The 18,985-nt window shown below is 45.6% G+C and overlaps 1 protein-coding gene across 2 annotated transcripts in view; it reads left to right on the top strand.

Annotated features, from left to right (window-relative positions):
* Window positions 1-12,574, top strand: part of ADRA1A (adrenoceptor alpha 1A) — a 115,118-nt gene extending 102,544 nt beyond the window's left edge. For both annotated transcript variants that reach the window (XM_014737800.3, XM_070256507.1), the window contains one exon: window positions 1,761-12,574. In XM_014737800.3, the coding sequence (XP_014593286.1) occupies window positions 1,761-1,769 (9 nt within the window). In that variant the 3' untranslated portion in view covers window positions 1,770-12,574. The remainder of the gene's footprint in view (window positions 1-1,760) is intronic.
* Window positions 12,575-18,985: the final 6,411 nt, after the last annotated feature.

The following is an 18,985-nucleotide window of genomic DNA, read 5'->3' as shown; positions in this document are numbered from 1 at the left end:
TTCACCCGGAATAATAGTGGTCAAAATGTGTTCTCTAATGTGTTATAAAAAGCGGTTGCTTTGGGATTGTCTAAACGTCACAGAAAATCAGTCTGACATTATGGGATAAGCAAAATTTGAGTTTCTTCTGCAACTCAAATTGCATGCATTAAGAGAGACCTTGAATCTCTTTATTCAAAAATTTCTCCAAACTATCGCAAGGATTTCAGAAAAGCATCTTACTTGTCATAGTTTGCCTCCTTTTGCCTCTCTCATGTCTCATCGAAGACCGCTTCTGCCTGTAATCACTTAGTGTATGCTAACACTCTCCAAAATATTAAGGCTTCCAGCTCTCTCACACCTCTTGGACTGGTCTATCTTTGGTAGACAGTGATATGTGGGTAAATAAGTATTTTCTTAAGACTTTTTTGTTAGTTCCTACTGTGTGCCAGGCATCCACAGGGCATTTTGCACCCATTGTCTCTAAACCTCATAGCAATTCCACATTCATATTTCAGAGATAAAACTCTGATAGTTAAGAGTGATTAATGGCTTTCCCAAGGCCAAGGAGGAACCCTCATACGATCCTGGGTCTCCCTAACGCTAAGGTCTGCGTGTTTCCCCCAGCACCCCTGCCTCATAGTCAGGGTGAAAGTCCTCCATTTGGGATTGGGTGTGCTGAGGATACTAAATCATACTCAAACTGTTTAATGTTTCATTTCTTTGGGATTTGCCTTCCAATTAACCTCAGTAAATATGCTGCCAAATCTCCATCCCAGCCAAACCCCGGAGCAGGTCATAATTGGAAGGGTTTGGCGTCTATGATTCTAACTATCAGAATGTACCTCTTTTTTAGGGGATAATGGCCTGGAATGTTTTTCAGACCTTGCAAGAAAGACAAGTTAGATCAAATTGGAACAAGAGGGACATACAAGAAAATGCAGAAGAGGCTGCATTAGCCTAGAACAGCAACACAGTGTGGACACAAAACACTTCGTGTACTGTGTTGAAGTTATGGGCTCCCAACCACAATTAATTGGCACACCTTTGAAAGTGTGTCCCTTTTTAAAACAAATAAAAACAAATACGACATCACTCTCACTCATTGCTGTATTCCAACATCTTTTTTTTTTTGAGTTGGAGAGCAAGACAAGGAGTTGTAGGTGTTTCTCTAGGAATCATGCGGAGCTCAACGAGTGTGTCAAACATGTGAATTTCGTGTCTGTCACGGTGGGGAAACGGTTCAGAACGCTGATGCACGGGCAGCCAGCGGCCCAGGCAGTCTTTAAAAGTGAAGACTCGGTTGTTGGCTGCAGCATCCACTTGTTCCTGGATCTCCTTTCACAAGTGAAAGCTTTATGTCCACAGCATCTCAGCTCCCTCCACCCCCTCAAAGTGAACCGTGCCCAGACCTGGCCCAGTAGGTTTCCTGGTTGCGGCCTGGGAGTGGGAACTTGTGAGGAACTATTTGCTTGGGCAGGTAATTATTCATGCTTTAACCACAGCTACTTAATCACAGCTTGACAAACATTCTCACTTGCTTCTGGGGCTGGTTCTGCTCAGGTCCTCTTGCCAAAAGAGATGCTGCCTCTGTGTATGAGTACTTGTTGACTTAATTAAGGAAAGAGCTCTGCTCGTCAGCAAAGGGAGAAGGGAGGCCAAGCGCATGGAAGGTAAACTGCGAGCAAAAGCAGGGGGACTGAGAAGAATGCAGAGGTAGCAAAGATGGAGGCAGCAGAGGTATGCTCACTTGCTACTCTGATTTCTTTTTACACTACTAGGACTTTTAACCATGAAACCACCTGCACACAGCGCTGGTCAAGCCCGGTTGGAACACTGTCGGCACCTGCTCTTGTCTACAAACTGTGCTGTGGAGCAGGGCTGAGCCCAGACTGCTGTGGGGTCTACCATCTTCAAAAAGCAATGGCAGCAGTGGCCTCCTGGCCATCCCTGCAAGATGAGTGAGTGGAGATGACTGTCGTGGGCCTGGGCTGGCAAAAGCAAGTTAGGATTTCAGCATAGGACACCTGGCCCCTTGCCAGTGCTCCCATCAGCAGTAATTCATTCACACTCCCTCAGACCCAAATGTCATGGGGGCTGAGGAAGGACCGTATCTGCCCTGTGCAGGAAAATGTCATTTCTTTGCTACTGCAATGTGGATTACTGAGTCTCCCACCTAAAGAGAAGGCTATGGCGGTGGAGCACAAGATTTCTGCGTGTTGAGAAGGAGGGGGAGGACTTACCACCGACATCGCTCAAAGTAGGATGGATGGTTTAGTAATACTTTGCTGCAACTGATAAGCAAGGAATTGCCCTCAAACTGGTTGCTTATTCCTTTCCAAAGACAAAATAATTATCTTTCCTTTTCGTGTGGCTCAGGAGTTATATTACTTTCCCTCCATATCATAGTCAAGGTAGCCACATTATAAGCTGGAAATGAGTATTGCTAATCTATGAGAAATGCAGACTTAATTAGGTAAAAAATCTAAGAGAAAATTTATACTGTATTTGGAGAAAAAATAATGAAGGTGCTGATCAATGAAAAAACCTGAATACAGTAGGAAAATTCAGATGCAATAGAAAAGAAACTAAGACAAAAATCCCAACATGAGTTTAATATTTTGTTCTGTTTATATAACACTCTGTACTATCAGTTTTGCCTATCTCAAGTCATTCCTGTGAGGCATAAAGAGAAGAAAGGGATTGTTATCTATGCTTAGCATAGGAAGAAACGAGGAGGAATAGGGAAAGCTTTAAGGATTTCTTTGGATAGTCCCAAATCCAGCGTCTGACTCCTTTTTCCAGGATGCCTTCAACATCCCCGGGGTCCACTGTGTTTCCTGAGACCCTGGCTCTCACGTTTCACTCAGTCCTCGCTGATCCATGCTTTCAGCTCTCTTCACACCTTCTCTCCTCTTATATCTCTCCAGCAGCTGGGGAGCACAAGATTGTTCCCGGGGCTGAGTGCATATTTGTCTGTGCTTCTCTCATTGACTAAAAGACAAGCAGATGTAATTCTGCTCTTTCTCCCTAGAGAGGCAGCCACAGAGCTAAGGGAATAAGCAGGGCAGAGGTCCCTTGGCTTGCTCAACGGGTGACATGAAAGGCAAAGCCATCAGAGATTGACACCTTAAGGACCTCAGGAATGCAAAAGTCCCAAAGAGAGTTTTGGGAACGTTCCTTTTCCAGTGAGCCTAAGAGTTGGATACACCCTGATCATCATCGTCAGCAAGCTGCTCATTTCCCTCCTGCACCAGGCGCTGCACTTGGCACGAAAAATAGAGAGAGGGACAGACAGTCCCCAGCTTAGGAGCTGGATGCGTTCCAAGCTCATCTGTTGCAAATCAGGAATGCATTTCCCCAAGATGCGTTGTTATAAATTGGGGGGTGGGAGAGATGTTCCCAGATGAACTAAAAAATAGAAATCTATTTAATGTACACCAGGGATTGGCAAACTTTTTCAGTAAATGGCTAGATAGTAAATACTTCAGGCGTTGTGGGCCATATGGTCTCTGTCACACATTTTTCTTTGTTTGATATTTTTTTTTTAGACAACCTTCTAAAAATGTATAAACCATTCTCAGTTCACAGGCCACACCAAAAACACAGGTTGTGGGCCTAATTTAGCCCATGGGCCGTAAATTGCCATCCTTGATCTATGCCATCGCTAGCTTACAGTGCAGTGCAAATGATGCTAACCAGTGGATTTGGTGCTCAACATACAAGCATCTTTTTTCTTTTTTGAGGAAGATTAGCCCTGAGCTAATATCTGCTGCCAATCCTCCTCTTTTTTCTGAGGAAGTCTGGCCCTGAGCTAGCATCTGTGCCGTCTTCCTCTACTTTATATGTGGGACGCCTGCCACAGCATGGCTTGCAAAGCAGTGCCATGTCCGCACCCAGGATCCAAACCGGCGAACCCCGGGCCACCGAAGCGAAACGTGCAAACTTAACCACTGCGCCACCGGGCCAGTCCCCAAGCATCTTTTTTTTAATATGCCATTGACACGTCTCCACTTGACTTCATTAATGTTCCCAACCTGCAGGTGTTGGTACATAAAGTGACAAGTTCATATTCAGGGGTGGGGGCTGCTCCACATAACCTGCTCAGCCAAAAGACAGACTTTAGTATTTATCATTGTGATTCTCTCCGTAGGCATCAGGCTAAGAGGAAAGCACCCACTGTTGTATTCTGTAGAACTGGCAGGTCGGCAGAAGCTCAGGGGAGTCCAAGGAGGTCTTTCAGCTCTTCACCTCCTCGGCAAATTCCCCCAGCACACTCTGGCTGACTCGGAGAGTAGCAACAACCAGTAGGTGCCATTTGACCAGGGCCGATGTGAACCCTGGAGCCTGCTGAAGTGGAGGTCCCCACAGGCTTTGGGACCACGCTTGGCTCCTTGGGCAGACCTCCCAACCACAGCGCCCTGCACCAGGGCATTTCAGAGTCTGCCCTGCAGCTCACCAAGAAGTGGGGCAAAGAAAGAGGTGCTGGATGGGAGGGACATCTTCCAAAAGACAAATACTAGTTTCTAGCAGGATTTCGTCTCCTACCCCTCTTCCTCCTTGTCCTTTTCCTTCTTCTTTTCCTATTTTTCCTTTTGTTTAAGTCTGAAATTATCTAACTAGACTTGAAATGGCATCTCTATGGGGAAACATAATTAACCCTGCACTGGGACGATGAAGCCGTCTTTCTCTGAGCTAGCACTGTCGGAGGGACTTCCTTCCCAGTTCTCTCTCCAGTCCTCATGGGCAGTGAGGGGAGGAGGATGTTCCCAGTTGGAAACAAGGTGGGTGGTTCCGTGGCCTAGGACAGGGTGTCCACAGCATTAGAGATGAGACTGTACAGCAGGGTTTGGTGATAGGGCATGGAATGATAGTGGGTACAGAACTAACATGGAAAGACCTGGAAATATGGAGGCCAATCAATAATAACACCACCGCCCATGCTGGGCACACAAAGGAAGGCTTGGGCTGACACTGTGTGGCAGCTTCCCTTCTCCTCCTGTCCCCTGTCTGTCTTGATCCTTTCCTTATCCCCTCCTCTCTGTCCATAATTCCACCCTCCTCTTCTTGCCAAACTTACAAGCAATGCATGATGTTGGGGTAGATGTCCTCACTCCAGAGGTGCCAGCTCCCGTGGGAGACAGTGCTCTGTGCGTAGCCCTGGGTGACAAGATGGGGCTCCCCTCCGCTGCTCCGTCCCCTCCCCGTGTGAGGCCTGGTGCTGCAAGCTCGGCCCCGCAGCCTCCAGTGCACCGGGGCAGGAGGCGCCCACGGGTGGGGCACACTCGAGGCCCCGTCCCCAAGGGCTTTTACCCTCTGCCCGTATTGCTGTCTTTCTGTTCTTAAGCTATTTGTTCTGAATGAAGGGTGAAACACAGTGTGCAGCCACCCTGGAGACAGAGCTGGGAGGCAGGAGGGGTTTCTGTGGCATTTCTCCCCCACCACTGCACGTGCACCCCTCTTTTATCAGGTGCCACCTCTCCCTCTGACAGTTCAGAAGTCTCTCTGAGCCCTGCAAAGCCACTTTCTCTCTCTCTTCTTCTTCTTCATCTTTGCCTCTCGCCTTTGTTGTTTCTTTCCCTTTCCCTTAGGGCCTTCAAGGCCTCGATCAATCCCGTAAAATAAACTTGGGTCCACATGAGCATTAAGCGGAGATTACGCCTTCTGCAGCCTCCCCGAGGCAGAGTTGACTAGGCGAAGGCTGGGCCATTCTCTTCTGCTGCCCTGCTCCCTGGCTCTACCCCACCAGCCAATCTGCTCCTGGAACTTGCTCATGGACTCCCTCAATTCTCTCATCGTTTCCTCCTGCCAGGATCTTTTCCACTCCAAGCAAAGGGTTCTGGCCTACCCGATGTGCTCCTTCTTTTGCTGATGCAGCTCCATGCATGTGTAATCCCCCCATATTAGTGTGCTAGGACTGTCATAGCAAAATACCACAGACCGAGCGCCTTAAACAACAGAAATTTATTGTCTCACAGCTCTGGAGGCTGGAAGCCCAAGCTCAGGTGTCAGTAGGGCCTTCTAAGACCTCTCTCCTTGGCTTTCAGAGGGCCACCTTCTCCCTGTGTCTGCACATCACCTTCCCTCTGTGTGTCTGTGTCCTGATCACTACTTAAAAGGACACCCATCACATTGGATTTGAGCCCATGCCAATGACCTCATTTCACTGTAATCACCTCTTTAAAGACCCTGTCTCCAAATCCAGTCACACTCTGAGGTACTAGGAGTTATGAACATACCAAATTTGAGGGGACAGAATTCAGCCCATATTTCCCTTCCTACTCTCTCCTTTCTGCCCATAAAAATTTATCCACAATTCTTTTCCCAGATCAGAAGTTCAAATTCAGCCTTTCCTGGTCATCCTCTCCAAGTTCCTACAGCAGTTATCTATAAAATGTATTTAGCAACTAATTATGTACTTTATTGCAATCTTTCTGTTGCTTTTTACTTTTTATTTATTTATTTTTTTGCTGGGAAAGCTTCACCCTGAGCTAACATTTGTTGCCAATCTTCCTCTTTTTTTTTCCATCCCCAAAGCCCCAGTAGATAGTTGTATGTTCCAGTTGTAAGTCCCTCTAGTTCTTCTATGTGAGCCACCACCACAGTGTGGCTACTGACAGATGAGTGGTGTGGTTCCATGACCGGGAACCAAACCCCGGCTGCCAAAGAGGAGAGCACAGGACTTTAACCACTAGGCCATCAGGGCTGGCTCTTCTGTTGTGTTTTAAAATCTATATCTATTTTTTCACTTTAAAACCCACTTTACACTGTACCTGTATGTGTTCCACCTTCTCAACTAGATTAAAACTCCATTGGGGCAGGAACTGTCATTATTTCATATGCCCACAGCAGTCCTTGGCCCTGAGTGGCCATATCTGAGGACTTGGGCCCTTCCTGAGCAGGCAAGCAGACTAGGAAAAAGAGGAACAAGGGACGAGATCCAAGCACTAGGTACAGGCAAAGGCTGGGAGACCAGGTCCACAGTGACTTGGAAATACCAGATGACCTACCAGGAAGGCTCAGGTAACAGGAAGTGGGCTTCTGAAAGGTTACAGTAAGATTCTCATCAAGGGTGCAGAGTGCAGCAGTGGGGAATCTGAAGCCAGCGACCATCTAGAGTCAGGCAGGTATGGGATCCCCTCAGAGACATAAGCACCAAGGAAAGCAGAGTGCCGTCGCTGAATGGGACAGCTCCTTGGCCCTGAGAGCAAGGTGAGACAGAACAAGATGGGATCAAGAACCAAGGGCAGGACCCAGTCTTGGGAGATGGGTCACAGAGGACCACATGGGAGTCCATGATCACCACGGGGCCTAACCCCGGCAATGAGTGAATTGACACTGTTTCCATGACATCTGCCCTCCATCAGGATTAGCTTGGAAAATGGGTGCCAACAAGCCTTCGGGTAGCGTTTCCTCAGTTCTGTCTCACAGCCTAAGAGAGAGTAGAGGAAAGGAAGCTGCGCTTACTTGACTGGACAGGAGGCTCTAGACAGTTGTTCCTGCTCAAAGGCACTTTACTTCAGACCTTCTGAAGACCTCCTCCCGCTGCCACTGCCTAAACTCTCAGTGGCTATAACAGGACACTCTTAGCTGCTGCTGCTCCTGCCTCTCAGGTCGGCTGCCCATTCTGCACGGTCTTAGAGTATCTTTGCCTGGTCACCTTGCTTCTCTTGAGGAATTCCATCCCATTTCTGTTTCGCCAACCCACCCAAGCCCCTTGTTGTAAACAAATTCATTGCCCACCTGGTGCTTCCCTGAAAGCCCTAGAGTGATGTCTTCTCCTCTGCCTGGTCCCTGCTGAGAAGCGAAGCGCATTGATCCTCATTTGGAAATATCAGTGCTGCTCTGACTGCACAGCATCTGCTGTGGTGCTTTCTGGGTGAGAACCCATGGCACGTTGGTTTCCCGTCGTGCCCCTCCCTGGGGATCTTAGAGTGGAGGTGTTTCTGGTCCCACGATATCCATCACGATGGAACACCTTTGTCCAGAGTACTGTGTTTTGCCAGCTTCAATCCAATCTAGAAATTACAGGAGGAAAACTCACACGAAAAGGCAGGGCCTACAAAAGCATTAAGTGTATTTAAGGCAGCCCATCCAAAAACAGGTCTGAATGAGTGTAGCAATGGCTTATTGATTTATCCACTAAAAAAATTTGTCTTTCTTCCCACTCTGTTTCCCATTCCTTTTGCTGAACCCAGCCTTATCTTCCCTAATGAAAAGATCTCAGCTCTGCAGCTTGGTAAATTGAAGTCTCAAGAGTTGGAAAGCCCGTGGCCCATTAATCAAAAGCCGAGCATCAGGATGAATGTGTCTCAGTCCACAGTGCCCCCCAACAGCCTCTGTGTCACAGCAGAGGTGACAGTTGTAAAGTGCAGGGAAAAAGGGAGCAATGGTGAATGCATAGGGAAATGAGCAGCTTTCACCAAAAATAAGGATGCCCAAACCCAACCTGACAGTAGGAAGGCTATTAAAAAGTAAGCTGATGAAGTATTTTTAAGAAAAACACAAGCAAGTATTACAAATATTTAAATAATGATTTATTGCTAGTTTTCCACTTACTTCCTTAAAGGAGTTACACATTTATTAGGGAGCAATTGAATGAAAAAGCAGAGTCCCACGCTCGCTTTTGTCTCTGTGTCCAGCAGCTCACCTCATCCTCCTCCTTCTGAACATCACACGCAGCCCTGATGCCTCAGCCTCAGTACACAAGAGCTAACGTTCTGCAAGAGAAATTTTACTTCGGCTTTTTAAGCCTGAATCAAAACACATGCTTTCTTCATCAGATGTGAAGGGAGAAAAATAGCTACTTTTGTCTCTGGGGTATAAGAAGTCACAAGCAGTCCACTTTCCAGTATTACCACACCTACTTGACCCAGGATTGCAGACCATGGACGGAGTTTGCTCCGTACCATGCACTGGGATAAAGTATGCAGAGAGAAATCTTAAGTAGTAAAAATTACAATTTTGGATCATCTACTATGTCAAAAGCCCTTTGCACATTTTGATACCGTAAAATATAAGATTTTGCAGTCATATTACAAAAGAAATATTTTCACAGAGAACAATACAGTGATGTGAGAAGAATAAAGACAGAAAAGTCTGCAGGGAGTTCAGGAAGAAGAAAGACTAGAACCAGTTGAGCCTTCTGCGTACCTCTTCCTGGAGTTCTCTTGTCCTGGCCACCTGCCTTGCTGATGCCCTGGCCTGATCTGACCAGCTCCACGGCAGAGCCAGTCGTAGGAGGGAAACTAGTGGGAGCTTGTACGTGGTGTTGTGGGAAGAGCGGTGGCCTGGGAGCCACATGGCCTGGGCATAATTTCAGGTCCCATCTCTTTACTAAGTGACCCTTGACAAGTCATTTGACCTCTCTTGGCCCTATTTTTCTCGTCTGTGAAATGGGGTAAGCAAATGACGTGGTGTACATGAAAATGCCTTGTGAGCTAATAAAACATTTCAAATCATAGTAGACCCCAATAAATGCTAGCACTCTTCCTTGTCTTCATTTCCCCTCCCAAATGCTATGTAAATAAAACATTATTCTAAATTAGCACCAAGAACTCCACATGCAGGAGTAACAATGGAATAAGTCTTTCTGTTTCCTTTGCTCTTCATTGTAGTTCAGGCTGATATGTTTCCAGAAGTTGGTCATCACCAGTTCAAGACACTAATCACCCCTTCATTAGAAAGGAAGTCACAAAACTGTGGTGTACCATTGCTTGGGGGCCACCATTCCTAAATTTAGAGCTCCAGGAAGCAAATTCCAAGTTTTGGTTATTTCTCTCCCTACCCCGAGGAAGCTATTTTCTTTGGGTTGGAAATATCCCACCGGAGCATATTGTTTTAATTTTTAAAAATCAGACTCAGTGTACTACTTTCAGATTATAGACAACCCAGAACAAGAGTACCCAGGGCTGGTGTTGCTGTCTTTCTCATTCTCATGTTGACTTCTTACTTGGCAATAGGAAGTATTTTGTCATCATAGTGCTTCTATGAAAGACACTGTATAGAGTGCGGTCACTATACAAAGGATGTGTGTGTGTTTGTATAACTGATGTTAAGAGAAAGAGAAGTAATTTTGACCACTGGAAGACAGGAGAGCACTTGAAGCAAAGCTCGAGCTTAAAATCACTGCAGGAAATAAGGCTGGGCACCACATGGCCTGGGTAACTGTCACAAGTTAAGTGTTCACAAGACAAACAGCAAATTCCCAGTCGCGACCCACAGGCAGTTTTGATTTCAGTTGGAATTAAAGCCCACAGCATGAGAGCACCGGGTCACAGTCTCAGCTCTAATGTCAGGGTCTGCCGGTGAGAGCCCCGGCATTTCTCTGGACCCCTTTAAATGATCTCCAGGACCCTCCTGGGCAGGAGGCTTGACAGGAAAGTTCATACAGCAGGCTCAGCTCACCACAATGCAGTCGGCCAAGGGCAGCCATCCATACTCAAAGGCTGTGTTTGGCAGGGACCTGCCACCAAATCCCTGCCAAATGGTCTCTTGTGACTTGGAATCTCAAACTTGTTTTAAACAGAGGGGAAAAGTCACTTTCGGGGAAGAGGTTCTTGGCCCAACTCTGCTTTGTATAAACACCATCTATGGCTGTTTCAGTCTTCTAGGCTTCGAGAAGCAGCTGCTGAGCTGTGGCAAGGGTGAAAGGCTTGGTATTGGCCCAAATTGAAAAGAAGAGTTTTCTGTTCTTTCAGTGCAAGGAGAAGGAAAAGCGAGAGCATCAGCTCATGGGGAGCAGGACGTGACTGGGCTGGCTCACAGGGGAACGAGCGTGGGGCTCGATTTACAAAGAACCAGCCCTACCACAATCTGAACTTGTCAAAATGGATACATTGGGTTTCGAGTAGGAATTCCTACTCTACAGAAGGATAAAATTTTGTTCACATTGATGTACAATACCTAATATGTAAAAAGTATTAATATGATTCATTAAAGGTTGATCTGCCTTCTTTGTTGAGGGGACATGCTCCCATTACAACAGCCAGCTTCACGTCTGTGTGTGCTGTCCTCCCACCCACTGAAGGAGGCGCCCAGCACAGCCCCGTTTCCTGCTCCCCACCATCTTCTGAATCCACCTCAGGAGCCTGTAAGTCTTACCTGCCACGTAGATTTACATCCTTACCAAGCATTAGTCTAACTAAGGCACAAATCTAATGTATTACTGTTGTCAACACTGGGACAATAGTGACTTAAGCAGTGATTGTGGATGTAAAAAGAAAGAAGAAAACAGGTTTGGGGGACAATTAGCTCAATTTTTTGAGAGTCAGCTGAGTACAACTCCCCTGTTGCGTTCTTAGAATTTAAACACTGAGGGTCTCTTCGTGCCCCTCAAATTCTAGCACAGCCGTAGGAGCAGAAGCAGCCCTGCCACAGGGCAGAGCCAGCCTCCTCCAGGGGGAGCTGCCATTGCACACAGCGGCGCTTCTGCTCACTTATCCATTCTGTCACATTCAGGAGGCTCCAGAGGGTGAGAAAAACCATGGTGGACACATGGTCCTTGCCCTCAAGGCACCCATGAGTACAGGCAAGTCAACAGTTGCGGAGGGCACGGTATGTGACAGGCATATTCACGCCGCACCATGGGAATGTGGTAGAAGGCACCCAACCCAGCCTCGGAGTTAGGCTTCTCAAAAATGGTGACCTCTCAGCTAGGTCCTGAAAGGCAAAGTAGAGTGAGGAACAGAAGGAATTTTCTAGGCAGGGAAGGAATGAACCCATGCAAAGGCCCAGGGGCTGTGAACCTCAGGCATGTGCTGGGGCTGCCCCCACTCCAGTCTGTCAGGGCACATGGAAGTCAGTCTTGCTTACCATGGTGGCCACTTGGCTGTGCAAACCCCATCCCTCAAGTCCCCTGCAGGCAAACACACCTGCTTTCCTTCTCGCTCTTTTTTAAGCCGAGGAAGAATCAAGGAGCAGCCAATAAATGATGAGTTCAGCGGCTTTCCTGACAGAGCTCCAGTGTTTGGCTTGGCTGAAGATCAAAAGGCCTTGATTTCTCAGTTGTCCGATCCTTTTTGTTCTTGAAGCTTAGCACAGCATTACAAGTGCTAGTTAACGGCTGGACAAAAAAAAGTCCATATTTTCTCATCGTTCAAATAAACACTTGCTCAAATATGAAGTGGTTAATCCATAAGAATAACCAAGTGCTTTGGGAATCTTAACAAGCAAATCTTTATACAATGTAATTCAGTATTTTTTAAAATTGAGGAATTATTTTTTGCAGAAAATGTTGTGCAATAAGTTTTAAAAGAAAGAGTTTTTCCTTCTAAAAAAAAGGCAGAAAATAATTGGATTCCTATAGCACCCCCGAGGCTGGCTTTCACGTGCTCCATCCCCGAAGGGTCGGTCTCCCAGCTCTTTCGGGGCACCGCTGTAGTAGCACAGGGCGCCTGGGATTTCAGTACACACCCAAAGCAGCAGAGGCGGTGGGAGAAGTAAACAAAAGTGAAGGCCTTGGATCTGCACTTTTCCCATCAACTAGCAGTTCGGAAGGACTTGACTTGCTGGGGCTAAGGAAGACAAATCTGGAGGTTTGCTCTGTCTGTGAAATTACAACTGTATTTTAGTAAATAAAGCCAATGCCATTTAACCGTAAAGCCCATGACGTTTCTTACCTTACTGCAGCTTTTCTGCTCATCTCCTCCTTAGATCCATTCAAAACACAAACACGCATTTCCACACTGCCAGAGATGCAGATGTGGGCTGCCTGGCTGATTTTAGCTGCTGTGGTTTCCCTGTAATCCTTATGATTGTTGTGGCAAATAAGGTCTCTGTAAGGTACAAGTTCTACCTTCGCAGTGCTGGTGAGCCCACCTCGTCCAGGTTGTGGTACTTGGTCAGTTGAGCTGATCTGACCTCCTTCCCCTCCAGGTAACAAACAGAGCTCATCTGAATCGCATTGAGTTTGGGCTGTGCTCTCTGCTATAAGAAGGAGATTCTCTCCTATGTCTATAGTGTGAATTGTTATACTTGAATTTACTGCACCAATTTGTACAGATGCATATATATGACACCTAGGCTGCCTCCAATGGCTTCTAAAGTATTTAATTCCTTTGAAATGGACTCAGTATCCTTGGAATGTGCTGTTTAAGTGTTTATGAATTTTCTACATGCCATTTTTACAGGTCCATTTGTTTATGATGTGATGTGGTGATCAATCACGTTATTTTGTGGGGTTTCTTTTTGAAGAAAACATATATATATATTACCAAGCAGATGAATAAATTATTGAAATAATATACTTTCTGGATAATGCAACCCACTGTTAAAAAGGAATTTATTTTATTTGTTTAATAAAGTGACTGTTCAAATTATAAGCATTTATATTGTCCTTCTAAATATGGATGCCATAATATTTAAGTGTTGCTCAATATTGATGTATGTTCTCTAATAAAATATTTTAACCCTCTTTCTTTAGACACATAATGCCCCAGTTCTTCAATCTAATGTATTATTAATATGTCTTTTGAGTGGAGTGTCTCCTTCTAAGGAGAGTTGGTGCCTTTGGCGAGCTAAAGCAGGTAGATTGTACATAAGATTTGCTAGTTGGAAATATTCAAGGCACAGGTGAGAGCCAAAACACAACAGCATCATCAGGTTTAGAGCCAGGGGAAGGTGACAGTGGAAGTCAGACACACAAAAACGTTGAATGTGTTCAAGGCTGGATGTATTAAGTGGCCCAAAGCCAAGACAATAGGTTAGGGGGGCTAGCAGTCAGAGAAAGTCATGGTCATCACAGTTCAAGGAGAGTTCTTGGATGGAGATTCCTGTCTGACTGTGCTTTCAGAACTGGAAGGCCCAGGACTACCCCTTCAGCTTCCTTCCCTCAGTGGGACTCCTTGGCAGCATGGTGTCATCACTGGGGACAAGAACTCTGGAGTCAAATCGTCATAGGCTTCAGATTCCCTCAACCACTTGCCACCTCTACTATCTCAAGCCAGTTATTAAACATCTCTAAATCTTATTTTCCTCTTCTCAAAAATGGGGACATCACTATACATCACTCAGAAGGTTGCTGGGATAATAAAACAATGCATGTAAAATATTTAGAAAAATACCTAACATCTAGTTAGCACTCAGCAATTATTTTTTACCCAAAGCCCTTAGCATCTGAGTCAAATGATAGTGCCACATCTCCTACACTGATTTGGGTTTTGCCAAATGGTGTCATGTCCTGCAGATGTTCTGCTGGTCACAATCCAGGCTCAGTTGGCATGACAATAGCCTGACTTCCTGGATCCCAGGTGGAGAGTAGAGGACAGAGCAGAGTGAGAGGGCATCCTAAGATACACAAAATTTTGCAGTTGTTCAGGCTTTCTTTTCATGGAGCTTGGAAGTGGCACAACTAGTTCATAGACCAACCTCACTGGATTATCCTGGTTACCTTTCTAACTCAGATTTTGCCCCAGGATATAGACTATGGAAGATGGATAATGGAGAAATATGGTCAGTTTTGCCACTCATTAGTCCCTATGGAGGTGGAGAAACAATTTGAAAAAGATGGCTATAAAGACATTAGGACTGGGTCTCTGCTGTGCATTTTTCCACGGCTGACATTTACTAAGGAAAGAGCTGTTCTGACTGGTTCAAAGACAGCATCTCATTTAGTCCTCCTAACAAGCCTATAAGGAAGTCCAGGAATCACTTAGAGTGTCTTGGCCTGAAAGGAATAGAATGCCCAAATAAAACTGGCTCACACAGAAAGGAAATTTATAATACTTTTATCAATAATTTGGCACAAAAACATTCATCGTTGCCAAAATGCTCTGTAATCAAACTGCCTGGGTTTAAATCCTACCCAGTGATGTGTCCTTAAATGTTTAGCAACCATATCTCAAGGAAAAAAATAACGAAACAAAAAAAGCCACACGATTAGCAGCATTCGTCAATTCTATGATATAAATTCTCCCACAATGACCATATCAAGCTGCCAACATGCTGTCACTGAACACTGTGTTAGGGAGAAATGTACACAGTTGTCTCACTGGAGCCTGTATGGGCCGACTTCAGCACACCACAGATCCACCCTGCCCCTAGGAGTGTGCGACCTGAGCCTATGTGTGTGCTCATTTCCTAGTGTGTAAAATGGGATGGGAATAGTTCCTTCCCATTGGGCTAATATATGTAAAGAATGTCTGTGCTTAGCTCACAGTAAGCATTCAGCGGATGTTAGCTATTACTGTTGTTAATATAATACTGCTTCATGTAGGCAGAAAGCAGAAGTGATCTCAGAATAGCACAGGTGTTCATCCTTACTCATTTCCTAGTGGAGCAACTCTTCCGAAATACGTGTGGCAGTATTAGGACCCTTTTTCAAACATTCGATAGCAGCTGACTCCTCACCCCCACCCACACTGAATTTGTCAGTGTCTGTTTCAGACACCAAAGTTTGTCAGTGATAATTCCACTTCTTTACATTTTTATTTTAACCAAAGTATTTAATGATTCTATGAACCAATTTTCTCAAACATGGAGCCTTTTAATGCCAAATCATTCTGCCAGCCAATTATTATTATCTCTCCTGTTATACAAATTGCCTTCAACGGAGTTTATGAAAAGTTATTCTGTTGTGTAGGAGGACAAAACCCACCATCCCCGTGCTCACTCCCGGCTTTGTGATTATGTTCTGATCCACACGCTCTTTTCAAAGATAACACATGCACATGGTAAACGAAGTAATAAAAGCCCTACAGTGTCACAGGATTGGGAAGGGTCTGGGGTTCCTGAATGCCAGCAAACGCCACCCTGCAGTTCTCTTCTTCAGAAAGACAAGAGCCAAACGAAAAACAAAGTACCACTTTTATTAATCTCCTCGAGATTAGTAATCACTTGCTTGATTCTAAAACGTCCAGGTTTAAGGAAGAAACCCCAGTGGCCACTGCCATCCAGCCCCATGAGTAAGGCACTGGTAAGAAAGCTGAAATTGACAGTATAAATATGGCACACCTACTTCTAGAAGTGAGGCCTCGATTATAATGCAATGCGGATGCGAAATGGTCCAGAAAAAGTGGAATCCTGCCCACTCAGAATACAAGTTCCAAGAACAACCAGCCGGAATGTGCATTTCTCTTCCATTTGGCCAGGGTGGGGGAGGTCAAAAGGGCAAAGGACGACAGTGTACAAAGCCAGAAGTTTCTTCATCTCTGTAGGCAAAGGTACAAGTACAAGGAGAGAAGCAGACATTCTTCCCACCCTCCCCACATAAATACCATATGTGGATATAAGTTAAAAAGGAGTAGTTCTGTCAGCCTCCAGTCCTACTCTCCCGAGGGAACCACCATACCAGTTTCTTTTGAATTTTCTTCTGAATTCATTCATTCAACACTTATCTGTTGAACGTACAGCATATGCCAGGCATCATCTCTGGATACATTAATGAACAACACAGAGGGAAAAAGGCTTGCCCCACAAAGCCTCCATTCTAGAGCATCTTCTAGAAATGCTCTATGTACATGCAAATATATGGATCCTTTCAATATCTTTATAAAAGCAGAATGAGCCAGATATTCTGATGGGTTACATTGTGCATTTTTATATGTCTGTGATTGAGTAATTGGTCAATCCCTGATTATCTTAGATCTCTGAAGTTTTGCCTTAACAAATACCCCACAAAGTTAATAAAGCAAAGTCCAGTCTCCTGCCCTTTGGAAAGTTACAATTTAATATTACGAGTCCTACAAAAAGACTTAGAGAGCTTATTTTAGAGCTTCTAGCATTTTTAGGGGCCATAAACTTATTTCAATCATGTTGTCACTGCCTGAAATATTCTTGGAACTCTTTTGAGATTGCCTTTGGAGTCAGTTTATGTGTGGCACCTCACCCTTGAAATCCCACATTATTGATGTGTTGCTGTAAATAGTACCAGCCTTGACCATGAAAGCTCTTTCTCAAGCGCAGAAGGTGAGCCTTTCAGCTAACGGGACAACTTCAGAGGTCCTCTCTGTTTGACTCTGTGTGTGATTGGTGCCAATGCTTTGACCAAATTGCTCTGTCATCCTGTTGGCCAAAAACAAGCCAGAAGAGTCAAACCACTATAAAAAGCCGTTCTGAATAAATTCAGTGGAAAAAATTAGGTCAATGGTTTTTAAACATTTTTTTTTAAACAGTGAAATCCTTTCTTTGGATGGAGTCTTATGCAGAAGCCCAATATATAGAACAAAGAAAAGCAGAGCAGTTCTGGAATAACGTGGGGAGTAGGGTAAAACTCGAGCCACTCAGGCACCACCACCACTCCCACCATCTCCCTGTTGACCCCTGAGGGGTCTCTACAGGACCCTTAGGACTCCCCCGCCCCTACAGCAGGGTCTAAGCAACCCTGAACTACACGTTCTTCTGGCCGGTGGGCATCTCACCTTTGCATAGACTTGGCACACAGCAGTCGGCCAATAAAGGTTTCCCAAGGGAGGGAGGAAATAGGTAGTAAATGCTGTTGCGGGTGAGGTGTCTTCCCATAGGGCTCAGTTTTTAAAGAAGCCTGCTAAAGATCAGTGGAGGGCCACCAAAGGAAGACAATTACCAAACAGGGGTTCTTATCTGCAAGAACGATTTCCTGAAGGTTAAAATGCAGAGCAAGCAGAAGTTTATGAAGACTGCAGAAAGACACAGAGAAGGCACACTAACTCTTTGAATGAATAATGTGAACGAGTAGAGGTCCACAGCCTAGATGAAAGATGTGATGATGACGGAGGAGAATACAAATACTCAATTTCTATTTTGCTCCCTTCTCCAGCAGAGAGAATAACCTATTTAAAAACTAGCAAAGGAATGCACGTGTGTTTAAGGAAGTCCATGGGAATCGTCGCCAAGGCAGGTGGGGCGGTCAGGAGAGGCTCTGGCTCCAGAGCAGTGGTGATGATGGAGGGGACCCGTGGAAGAGCAGGAACTAGGATTGGGTCTCTGAGGAGCCCAGGACCCACCATCCTTCTTCCCAGAGCAAGTCCCAAATAAATTGATAACTAGGACCAGGGAGTGGCAATTGGTTAACACCTGTTTACTACTGACTGGGGGCAGGATTGTTCTAAACATTTTCCATGTACTAACTCATCTAATGCTCCCAATAAACCTATGAAATAGGTTGTGTTATTTGCCCCTTTCTGTAAAAGAGAAATTGAGGCCCAGCAGGGTTCAGGGGCTTGTGAAATTTACTGGTAAGTGGCAGAGCTAGAATTGGAGCCGAGTTACTCTAACTCTGGAGACCAGCGTCTTAATCAAGATGCCACGGTGCCTCCAGATATCGGACTGTCAGTTTTATTGCTAAAAAAGCTTCAAGTTGGGGGATACAGCTTCTATCAGCAGGCAAAAGAGTTTTGTGAGGAGCTGCCCTGTAGGCAGGACAGGCCCGGGGCATGTCGGGTGGGGGTGCTTCCCAGGAAAGACACAGGCTGCGGAGCAGAAGGAAACTGCTGCTCTGTCGGGCAGCTCCCTCCCAAAAGAATAAAAAGAATCTGAGCTGAGCCTGCCCAGTTTGTCTTTTCCAAATTCTCCAATCAAATTAACCTACTCAATAGGATGGATGGAAGGAAAGACGAATAGGGGAGAGCTACTCCCTCTAACACAGAGCACACAGGCAGCTCAGAAAGGTCAGGGCAGCAGTGGGCCCCAAAGTCCGGTAAGAAGCAAAATTCAGGGTGGTACGAAGACCCAGTGATAAAGCATGGTGGAGGGGCTCACGCCCTGCAGATGGTCTAAAACCAGGAGATATCCTGAGATTCAAGAAGCTGCCAAAGAGGGAGCCAAGGGGTGGGCATTCACTAAGTGCCTGCAGACGCCTTATGTGACAGGGGTGTTACACACACTGCCCAGCCTGCTCATAAAACCGGCCTTTTGAGCACACAGGATGCTCCTTTCATAGGTGAGGAAACTGAGGCCAGCAAGCTTGAGCACTTGCTCCCAGTTCCCCAGCTGTTGAATGCTGGAGTCGTGTTTCCTCTTTGTACCTAACAAACCTCACTTTTTGGCAAGGAACTTGCTGCAATGCAAAATATTCAAATGCTACCCTAAA

This window comes from Equus caballus, chromosome 2, assembly GCF_041296265.1.
Source record: "Equus caballus isolate H_3958 breed thoroughbred chromosome 2, TB-T2T, whole genome shotgun sequence".
Taxonomy (NCBI): domain Eukaryota; kingdom Metazoa; phylum Chordata; class Mammalia; order Perissodactyla; family Equidae; genus Equus; species Equus caballus.
The sequence above is the reverse complement of the archived record's forward strand: the minus strand, read 5'-3'. Positions and strand labels throughout refer to the sequence as shown.